Source organism: Pantherophis guttatus, chromosome 1 (genome assembly GCF_059756535.1).
Source record: "Pantherophis guttatus breed Tessera chromosome 1, ASM5975653v1, whole genome shotgun sequence".
In the NCBI taxonomy this organism is placed as follows: Eukaryota; Metazoa; Chordata; class Lepidosauria; order Squamata; family Colubridae; genus Pantherophis; species Pantherophis guttatus.
Window position 1 is genome coordinate 242,131,863 of NC_142063.1, and position 12,011 is coordinate 242,143,873.

General features: G+C 34.0%; 1 protein-coding gene across 1 annotated transcript in view; it reads right to left on the reverse strand.

Annotated features, from left to right (window-relative positions):
- ASCC3 (activating signal cointegrator 1 complex subunit 3) overlaps window positions 1–12,011 on the reverse strand; it is a 211,215-nt gene that overhangs the window by 133,702 nt on the left and 65,502 nt on the right. The window contains exon 12 of the mRNA XM_060689118.2: window positions 2,347–2,523. Within this exon, the coding sequence (XP_060545101.2) occupies window positions 2,347–2,523 (177 nt within the window). The remainder of the gene's footprint in view (window positions 1–2,346; window positions 2,524–12,011) is intronic.

Below are 12,011 nucleotides of genomic sequence, written 5' to 3' on the forward strand. Positions count from 1 at the left end.
AAGGTATTATGTATTTCTCTTTCCATCAGTGGTAGAAACACACAGTATATATTACTTTCAAACATAAAGTAGTGGTTAAGAAAAGACACAGCTTAAAATGAAAATGTTGCTGTCGCTCAGTCATTTCTGGTCCTTCATGACCACTTGATAATAGTAAGTTAGGATTGTCTGCAGTTAGGAACTGCTTTTTTGATATTGATAATATCTATCAATCTTGTTTTTTGCCAATCTTTTTTCTAATTGGCTTCAGTTCTTTCATGAATCAGGATATCTTCTCTGAAGTTTTTTGCTTCTGAAGTACATGTCCAAAATATATAAAGCTTTAGCTTCATTACTGGTGCTTTCAATGAGCCGCCTGAATTTACTTCAGCTAGTATTGCTTAATTTGTTATTGCTATCCAATGGTCTCTCAACCAGTTTCTCCAGCCTCAGGATTTCAAAGCTGCTGATTTTTTTGATAGTCACTTCTCTGATGGTCCAGCTATGTTATGACTGAAAGATCAGAGACAAGAAACTACTCCTTCAACTAACTATTGTATTGGCACTATTAGTTGAGGTCATTAAAAAACAACAACTGATCAGCAGTCCACCTTTCACATTTTTTTCTTTCACCTTTAGCAAGAGATTCCTTGAGACTTTCCTCACTTCCAGCCACCAAACTTCATCTAAGATTAGTATTTCTTCCATCAATTTTAACTTCATATTGTATTTCTTCTAATGGAATAGATCTCATTATATGTTCCCAATATAAGTTAAGATGAAAGTGGGTTGGTATGCAGCCTTGGCACACACCTTCCTCAATTTTGAATCAATTAGCTATTCCACATTTCCACTTTAACTGTCAGCACATAAATTCTTCATATGCAGATGCGAACTGGTTATAACCATGTTTTTAAGGGCTGTCCACAATTTCTTGTGATCTATGCAATTAAAAGCCCCCCTAATCAATAAAGCAAAAATAACTGCATTTTTAAAACTCTCTTCTTTTATGGGGGCATTTGCAATGTGATCCCAGGTGTTTCGGCCCACTCTGAAAGCAGCTTGTATTTTCGGTAACTCTGATTGTTCTCATTTCATATATTATTGAAATATTGTTGAATGAAGCTAAGGGATTCAAATTCAGAATTTGGTATTCTGTCCACAGCATATCCTGACTAAAATAGTAATTGACCACACTGAATAAATAATCTACAGTGCAGGAAAAAATAAAAATCATCATCTGTCTTTATTCAGCAAACTATGCAAAAATGAGAACAAAACACATTCAGTACTGCCTACACAGAATTCTTTATTCCAAAGTTAATGAAGCATAACATTACTAGTATTTTCAGTGAGGAAAAATGATGATAAATAGTCACTCTTCCTACATACCACAGTTACTCTATTACTAAATACTGTCAGTTACAAAAATACAGTATCTCACAAATCATTTCTATTCCACAGCAACTGAAAACAAGAGGTTTACATAGTACTAACAATGCACTCTATTCAGAAGTTTTGCTACCCAGTGTGATAGAACTTGAGTTACAAATTCAAATTTAAACTGAGCTAAAGACTCACTATAAGTCAGACTTCCTAATTTGCAATAGATAAGCGATCAAGAAACCTGGTGCTTCCGATTTTCAGAATTATTTAGGTAATTACTGAAAACAAAACAAATATATAAACAAATATTAGATAGTATTATTGCTTACATTCATGTAAACATAAGGAAAAAAGAATACTATATAATTTTAGGATTTGCATGGGAAACAGATAGTATTTTAGGTCATACTTATGCAGAAATAGTAAAAATTCAAAAGAGCTCAAAAACTTTAAGTATAACTGTAAGTATATCCATCTGTTTACTGTTAATAATGTTTTGAGATAATCCTGTTTCTTTCTCAGTCTCCAAATCTCATGTGCACAACCTTTGCCTACCAGGGTGAGCATAGCCAGTCATAAACAGTCATGTAACAGATGGCAGGTGACATTTACAGGATGTTCTCTACATCTCAGTGACAACTTTGTGGGGTTGAAATATTTTTGCTGAAAATAATTATATTGGGGACTGGTATAATGCTTTACAGCATGTAATTTTTCTGACTATCTTTTTTTTATTAAAGGAATTAGATGGGGCTCTTAAGCACCAAGGGATAGATCTAGAGATTCATGATCCTCCTACCTCTAACCTAATCAAAATTATCTATCATGACTAGCATCTTCTCAGGTTTCACGTAGCAACTTTGTGTAGAATGTCTAAACTTACATATGGATGGTTGCAAAACATACATTCCTTAATAGTCATGCTTAAACATATTGTTGAGAAAAATGAATTCAACTTCATATCCTATTATTAAATATTACCTTATTAGTTGTCTTGATTCCTATAAATGTCTGGCCAAGAGGAACAGGTCGAAAACGACCATCAAAATAAAATAACCCAATATAAGGATTAACATGCAGAAATGTAGCAACATCAAGATAATTAGGTAATGTGGCTGAGAGCCCCAAAATCCTAATCATGCTTTGGGTAGATTCAACCTGAAAAAAGAACAAAGGAAAAAGCAAGTTATCTTAATTTTATTAGATAGTATATAAATTAAAGATTTCATATTGATTGAATCTATATTGCATTTTAATTGAGACAGAAAGCCAGACACAGGTAGTCCTTGACTGATAATCATAATGGAGTTGCCCATCAGAGTCTTAAGTCATGATGGTTGTTAAGCGAAACAATGACCTGGTTTTGCCGAAAGTTGGAAGTAAATGGAAAAAGGGTCATGAAATGTGGTCCCATAACTGTGGGATGCTGCAAATGTGGGCTGACTGCCAAGTGCCCAATATGCAGTGATGTGAACTGGGGGGCAACTGTTGGTACTTTAAGAACCAGGTCATAAGGACCTTCGAGGTGGTCAGTGGTAATTTCAAACAGTTACTAAATGATCGGTTGCAAGTCAAAGACTACTTATAGCTTTCTCTCAACAATCGTAACTGAGACTGGAATTTCCATTGCTAAGTGAGACTGGAATTTCCATCACTTTCCATTGATTGTTGATGTAAAACACATCATCACATAATTGCACTGCTTAGTGACAACAGTCCTGGCACATCTGGTTGCAGTCATTATGGCATTAACATTATACATTATAACAACATACCACATATTCTTATTAAGATTAATACCACATTCGAGTCAAGTCTATGATTGTTATGATAGCCATGAATTCCTGGGTTGCTTCAGCAGACATTCTTATTATTGCAACAAGTGTTATCAACCACCGTATACTAAATTAATGGTGCTACAATGTGGAATGTCTTCTGCAAACATGTTAGGAGATCTGTTTTTTTATTATAGGTTCAAATGGTTTGGAAGACCTAATTCTTCTCATTTGCTTTTAACCAAGAAACTGATTGTATGTGACTGTTTAAAATACACATTGGGATGTTGATATTTATTTTGTGGTTTTTGTTGTTATTCATTTCCCTACATTCACTATCTACACACATATCCATATTACCATACCGTAATAACCATCATTGGAAATAGTAGAAATAAAAATAAAATAGAAATGGGAAAAAATGCATAGACAAATCAGCAGATGATTACAATAATAGCTAAATGGGAAGAATTGCCTCAGGGACTTCAACTGGAGAAACTGTACAGCTAAATTCTATTTTCAAGAATTAAGAACTGACAAAGCTTGCTTGAAAATGAGCACTTTAATTTTGTACACTAAATAGACTGAAGGCAACATGGTTCCACATTATGAAGGGAAAACCAAAATAGATTTGAGACAACCAATCCTGTCATGATTTAGAGGTGTATCAAATGTATTGGTTACTGTAACAGTGAGAGGAACATGAGCATCGTTTCAACTTTGCAATTACTGAAAACTAGTGCATGAAAAGTAGAAGCACAGACCTTTTTACGGTTATGTTAAGAATGCTTCTTAATATCAACTAACTTTACTGCAAGAAATTCAGACAGGAGAAGCAGAAATAGAGTTCCAGTCTTAAAGGCTACAGAAATGAATGTATATTCATGACTTAAAATGTACATCTTATTCTATATTTAAAAGCCATGAGGTTTTAGAACCTGGAAAATATTTTAATCAATGTAACTTTGTTTGAATCTTAAGTAACATCTTTGAAATTCACTGCACCAATGCTTGATATGGTAATATTAAAAAGAATATTAAGTGTAATTCTAGGTAGTGCCATAGGAAAGTTGAAGAATAAGAATGAACCTGCATTATGGGAGTAATTGAGGATATAACTGCAGATTTTAATTCTGTCTGAAAAACCAATTGTTCAGTTTTTTAAGGGAATAGTTGTTTTAGAAGTTTTAAAGTTGTCAAATGTACTTGTTTTAGCATAGATTTATATATTTTGTTTATATAAATATCAGGTATGAATGGGGGGGAAGGAGGAGAAAATAATTCTAGGTAGGGTCAAAACCTATTATGTCAATTTTATTAGAAATATTAAAAATTAAACTCTTATTATATATAGAAATAACTAAAAACCTGCTCATGTTAACCTAAATGAGGTGACATGAAACCAGTTCCATCAGAATGATGCCATATAATACATGTCTTTTATACCGTCAAAACAGATTAGGTTAATGAAAGGAGGAATTCAACAAAATGGAAGACAGTCATATTTAATATAACCTTTGTATCTAATTTTTAAAATAATCTATCTTAAATTAAAATGCACCCATGGCTTGTGTTTTCTTTGGATCAAGAGAACAAGGCAAATAAAAACATCACTTTATAATGTCAGCACCATAATTTGGTTGTGTTTTTAATAATTTTCATACTATTTTGTGAGTAGTAATAATAATTACAGAACTGAGGATTTTGAAATGTAATAAGTTATCAGCAATTACAATTAATATATAAAATAGAACAACTATGGATCTTATGAAGTTTATTTGAAAATATTTTTATTTGACTGAAAAGACTGAAAATAATGCCCTACTGTATATACAAGGGAGTTTGATACATCATTCAGATTCCTTTATTACTCTTGTTGCAAAGAAAAATTCCCAGGGTCATGAATGGGAGCAAAAGAGAAGGAAAAATAGTTACTTATGAAACACAGCTAAAAATTGAGTGGATTCAATAACTTTCATTTCTTGACTGAATCTTAGAGAAGCAGCAACCCCCTTCCATCTGGATATTTTTCTGAAGGCCTAAAAGATGCAGCATATAGATTTGATTGATCATGAAGTCTTTAAACTGAACTAATTCCTGTGAAATGAAAACCCCTGAAGTAAAGATTCAGAGAAAAGCCTTGTTACAGCAATTTCCTTTACAGTACACACTAAAAATCTGAAAGAATATTGTCTTATAAAATGCATAGCTTTTGCTATGTACACACTGAGGCTCAAAGTATGAAACACAAACAAGAATGGGAAGGCAAGCATATCTAAATACACTGGTGGAGTGACTCCCATGATTGGAAAATAGCAATTGAAAGATACAATTTGTTCAAGGGGAATAGAAGTAATAGAAAGTAGGACTTGTACTCTATGATAATAATTCCCACATCTGCACTGAAATTCAAGGAAATGAAGACAATGATATTGCAGAGAACATCTGGATTAAAATAAATGGAAGAAGAGATACAGTATAAGGCAGTTTGTTGTTGGTTATTTATCAGGAAAATAAAATATAAAGAAAAATAATTCTTATTGCAGTCAGTGACCAGTTCAAAAAAATAGAAATAATACTTTCTAGAAAATAAATTGCAGATATTTCATAGGTTTGCAGATGTAGTGATAAAATTGCTCACGATGGATGATAGAAATTTGCTAGCCAATCTTGTTATCAGGAAAGCTAAATGAAAATGAGAGGAAGGGGCAGAAACAAGAAGAAGAAGAAGAAGAAGAAGAAGAAGAAGAAGAAGAAGTAGAAGAAGAAGAAGAAGAAGAAGAAGAAGAAGAAGAAGAAGAAGAAGAAGAAGAGGAGGAGGAGGAGGAGGAGGAGGAGGAGGAGGAGGAGGAGGAGGAGGAGGAGGAGGAGGAGGAGGAGGAGGAGGAGGAGGAGGAGGAGGAGGAGGGATGCTGGAGACAGAAATGATTAAGGAATGCCTATTTAGGGTACTGACTAAAGTTGCTTATGATCTGGTAAAACTTTATAAATCATCTTGGAGAAATCTGAGGATAAATGTCTCTAATTTCAAAACTAGAGTAAGATTGAAATTTAGGGAGATCCTAGAGAATATTATAAAATATAAGCATTCTGAAAACAATGCAGTGATCACCGGAACTCAGCATACGTTTGCCATGTAGAAGTTTTCTCAGACTCATTTTTAATTAAGCAACTTCCTCAACATATTCCTGGAATGCTTGACTTTTTTTTTTAAAAAAAAATGATTTATATGCTGCCCTTCTCCGGAGACTCAGGGCACCTTACAATGCGTTAAGCAATAGCCTTCATACTTTTGTATATTTATACAAAATCAGCTTATTGCCCCCACAAACTGGGTCCTCAATTTACCTACCTTAGAAAGGATGGAAGGCTGAGTCAACCTTGAGCCTGGTGAGATTCGAACTTACAGTAATTGCAGACAGCTGGTGTTAATCACAATGCTATTAGTCTGCTGAGCCACCAGGCCCTTTTAACAAAGCATTTGACAAAGAACACAGTGATAATTAGCTAGTCAAGTATGGTTTACATTATGGAGATGAAATGCTTTAGATCTGATGCCTTGGAATATGCATTGTGTACACATGCTGAACCTTTATAAAACAGTTGCATCTTTTACTGGGCTTCCACAGTCGCTGTGCAATTCCAACAAAATACACATTTTAGATAAGTTAACAAAAGAGAATCCATACTCTTTCCAAAGCACATAATACACTTTCATATTTTCCTAAGATGATGCAGATGCCATGCAGGCCTATGAAAAGATGCAACTTTTAAAAAGAAGATTCCAAACAGGCATTGTGTATTATCCACTCTACAGTATCTTTTCAGTTTCTAATCTGAAGTTCTGCAAATCTCCAATCTAGATGACGTGACAATTAACTAGCTGTAAAGCCGGCTCAAAAACTGCAAGAAATATATGATAAATATTGTGTGAGGGATATAAATATCACCCACTCACCTACGAAATTCTTATAACATAGAATAATAGAATTTATTGATTTATTTAACAAATTTAGATAGTGACCTATCTACTCTGGATGGAGAACAAAATGGAACAAGTAGAATCTAAAAGTGAAGAAAGGTTTGTAAACTGGACCTCTTGTAATATTACTACTTAGAATCAACTCAACTCTGAAGAAACCACTTTTAAAACTTTGGTAGAATTTTTTCACAGAATTAGAAATAAATTTGAACTTCTCTAGAGAACTTTACAGAAAATATACTTATGCAGTATATTCAAATTTAGGCACATTGTTTCATTTATTTTCTCCATATGCAATTATTGTTTCTGGCGATCCACAGCAGTTAGTAGTTTTGGAGGAATTATTCATGGAACCTAAGCCAGTAACCCATCTTTACTGGATGCTGATGAAGTTGACATTAGTTATTTATGTGACCTTTGGAATAACAAGCTAGAATGTCTTGTTCTGGTAAATCAATGAAAGAACATATTAAACAACATGAACACTGTAATCTATAACTTTAACAGGAGGATAATATTTGTGTCTATTGAAACCTCAGGGAATATTTAATAGGGACTATTTACAATCACCCGCTATTGGAAATTTATCCCTAAACTTGGAACATTAAGATACATGGTTTGATTATCTCCTATTACTATTGCATTTGGAGCTGACAACAACAGGATTATTAATATGACTTAGAATCAATTATTTTATATTAAGAAGCATGAGTTCTTCTTAGTTATATCCTAGGATTTAGAAGCTATTAAGAAATCAATAATTTTTCAAGCCTTGGGATCGACTAAAAATATTATATTGTATTGGAAAGGAAAAAAAATCCACACTTGGTTTGCAGCAATGAATTGTTTAAATGTATTGAATTAATATTTTTTGGATCAGAGGACAATGAAGATTTAGCAATATGGTCATTTTTTTTGGAATTACTTATCAGACTTCTAGCCCCCTTTTTATTCTAAAAATTGCTATGCATGTTAATTTTGTTATTATGTTTATCTTTTAATTCTCTTTGCTGTTATATAGAATTGTATTTTATTATTTTGCCTTGTGAAATAATTTTGGTAAGAGGCACTGAGTAGGGTACCCAAAAGTTCAGATCTGGGCTCTGGGCTGTTCAGCACTATCAATGGCCTTTACATGGTGGAGGGTATACGTTTCAATCTGCAGATGACAAAGAAATGAATTGGACAATGTTATCCTTAAAAACTGAACAGAAGTTGGATTTAACGGCCCTTCCAATTTTATAATTCTACATTTTTGTTTTTATAAAAAAGAATAAGAAGTTATTGCTAATCCTCAAACTGATCTTTCTGATGCAATTATTAGTAATAAATATATAAGTATCACATAATTAAATGCCACTCTTTTTTGCATACATTTCATAGTATGGTCCTGCATTAGTTCATGTGTTAAACATGTAAATAGAAAGTCATCATAAGCAAAATATGCAACTACAAATAACTATAGTGATTATTTTTGTTTATCTATTAATTGATTACATAGCTGACATTTAAATACAAGGCAGTTCAGGGGTGAAATGTAAAATCTGTTACTACTGGTTCTGTGGGCATGACTTGGTAGGGGGGGGGGTAATGTGACTGGGTGGGCATGGCCAACTTTTTTTTTTTTTAAACTTTTCAAAGCATTTTTTCTAATGCTTTGAAAAGCCTCTCTGCCGATCAGGGAACTCAGCTAGGATCGTCAGAGACTTTTCCAAGCATTTTTTTTACACCTCTTCGGCCAAGAGGTTGCAGAAAAAAATGCTTTGAAAAGCCTCTGATGATCCCAGCTGAGCCGCGCGATCATCAGAGGCTTTTTTTTTAACTTTTAAAAGCATTTTTTCATTGGAAGAGGTTGTAGAAAAAATGCTTTTAAAAGTAAAAAAAAAAAAAGCCTCTGATGATCGTGTGGCTCAGCTGGGCATGGGGGGGGGGGGGCGGCGCAGGGATTTTTGCTACCGGTTTTCCGAACCACCCGCCGCCATCGCTACCGGATCAGGCAATCTGGTCCGAACCGGGAGCATTTCACCTGAGGCAGATCCATATTAGCTCACTGTCCAAGTAGAACAGAATTTATTCTTTGCATTAATATATTCAATATGCTAGTGAAGTTACTAAGAATGACAATATAGTACAAGTCATCATTCCACCAACTCCCCCTCCCCTTATATTTAGGATTGAATATTCTAAATATATGGATATTCAGTCCCAACCTATCAGATATTTGAGTAGGCCTGGTTAGGAAACAGACACTTCAAGGATTCCAGGAATAATGTTTTATTGTTGTAGAGTATAACAGAATCTTCAAAGTCTCTCAGAATTTCTCTCTGCTTCATCTTATACAGAATCAAGTGAAGTTATTCTGAGTTGCTTCCTTATGCATCTTACTTTGACAGGACTACATTGCTATTTCATTGCCCTTATCAATTCATTATGTCCTTCTCACAGGCCTATATGGTAGGCATAAGGAAAATTATCTAAATTCTAAATTTGGTAATATTTATTACTTAGTTTTTGTACTTCTTTGAGCATAAGGAAAATTATTTAAATTGTAAATGTAATAATATTGATTACTTAGTTTTTGTAATTCTTTGGGTGCCAAAGTACAAAGATACAAATGTCTAGAAAAATAAGTATGTCATAACTATCTTAGTAATACTATTTAATAATGAATTGTATCAAATGAATCCTGGTGTTTAAAGTATTCTGATTTCACAAGCATCTAAAAGGGCTTTTATCGCAAATAATAGAAACATACACAATAATGGCATTTAATACCTCTGATTCTATCTTGATAGAATTATTCTTTTCATATCTTCATATTATTCTAAGAAATATTTCCAACTTAAAAAAAAAAAACATTCATTTTTTTCCGACAGTGATTGGATTCATGGAGCATTCAACCATAATTCCTAATACTACAATGCTGCAATTTAGCACGAGGCCCACACCTGCCTCCATTTACTCTAGCATCAGAAGCTCAAAAAACATTAAATCAAATGATTATTGGCATCCTTTCATTTCTTTACTAAAGATGACGATCTTTAAAAAAACAGTATGCTTAAAAATATCTTATCTACTGATGAATCTGGTATAAGTTGACAATCTCTCTGGAAGCTGTCATAAGCAGGTATATCCAGTATGTAAAGTAAAACCAAAGCAAGCTGACAAGTATATAAGCAATCCTGGGAACAAAGATAACCCTTATGAACTCATAGAAATGAGAGCATTAGGATTTCTCCAGACAACATATGTTTGCACTATTTGAATTGAAAAATTCCAATGTTCCTCAGAACAGAAATCTCATAAATCTGGTGCCAATTTCCAAGAGCATCTGCAATTTTTATTAATGCAAATATCTGACAACATTGCAAGTGTTCAAATAGGGAAAACAAATACACACAGACTGTAAGGAAGAACAGCAGTGCAATTTTGGATAAACACAAATCATATAAAGTACTAATTTTTTCCTTCTCTCATTACAGACATATGCAGATGGACTTCATAGAAACCTACTGTTACTCCAGATAAAATAGTGACATTCTTATCTGTTTTAAGGTGGAGCAAACTGCATGTCCCATCCACATGCTTAGTAGGTGAATGCCTGTAGTAATAGACCTTCTATCCAAAGAGACATTTCTCATCAACAAGAATCCTGATTTTCTACTTTTTAACTTAATGGAGACCCTCTACAGGCAAATATTTCTTTACTGCAGCTATTTTTTATACACAGAAGACAATGCAAGGAGGATTAGGACCAATACATTTCTTTCCAATAATCTTGAATGTACGTAGAATATCACTGTTTTGTCTAACACTTGAAGTGGGCTAGTACTAACTACTTATTTGGGAATCACTCCCCCAGCTTCCCATATATCAAATTAAAATGATGACCTGGGTAGTTGTGTAGACTTCAAAATATCTGGAGTAGTGATGTTCTAATTGGTTTGGTTTAGAAAGAAATAAGCTGTAGCTGTCTTGAAAAAACATACAATTTCCACCAGACATTGAGAAAAGAAGGAAGACAGAAAAAAAAATCGTATATATGCTAGATCCAACACTTCACTTAAAAATAATTAAAAACATAATAATTATAGTATCTAATATAGTAAGAGCCGCGGTGGTGCAGTGGTTAGAATGCAGTACTTCAGGCTACTTCTGCTGACTGCCTGCAATTTGGCAGTTTGAATCTCACCAAGCTCAAGGTTGACTCAGCCTTCCATCCTTCTGAGGTCAGTAAAATGAGGACCCAGACTTTTGAGGGCAATAGGCTGACTCTGTAAACTGCTTAGAGAGGTCTGTAAAGCACTGTGAAGCGGTATATAAGGTTAAACGCTATTGCTGTTGCTATTGCTAGCTACTGAAGTCTGAAATTTTAGAAAACTGAAAAATGACTCATGCATCTGATTTGATTTTTTTTCTGGGATGTGACATTGGTTCTCTCTCATGTGAACAGGGAGAGTACCAAGCATCCTTTCTAGAGATTAATTTGCATGATCCAGGTCCCATCAGCCAAAGAGATAGTGCCTGGCCTCTTGAACATTCTCCCTTCAGAGATTAGGATGGCTCCAACCCTTTTGGCCTTTTGTAAGATCTTGATTATTTGGTTATGAGCCCAAGCCTGGGGTCCAAAGTGTGCTAAGGGTTCCGTTTCCTGGTTATGCCAACATCTACAGATTATAATATCTCTCAGCCTCTATATGTATTTAATTTTCTTCTGCATTGTCCCTGTAATTTGGTTTTAATTGCTTTTATAATTGTTGCCACCCACTTGTTTGAGATGGGTGGCCATATAAATGAATAAATATATAAATAAATTTCAATTGCACTAATTTGTTGGGTAAATATCATTGAAGTCTAGACCCTTCTGCTCTCATTCCCGCCCTCCACTT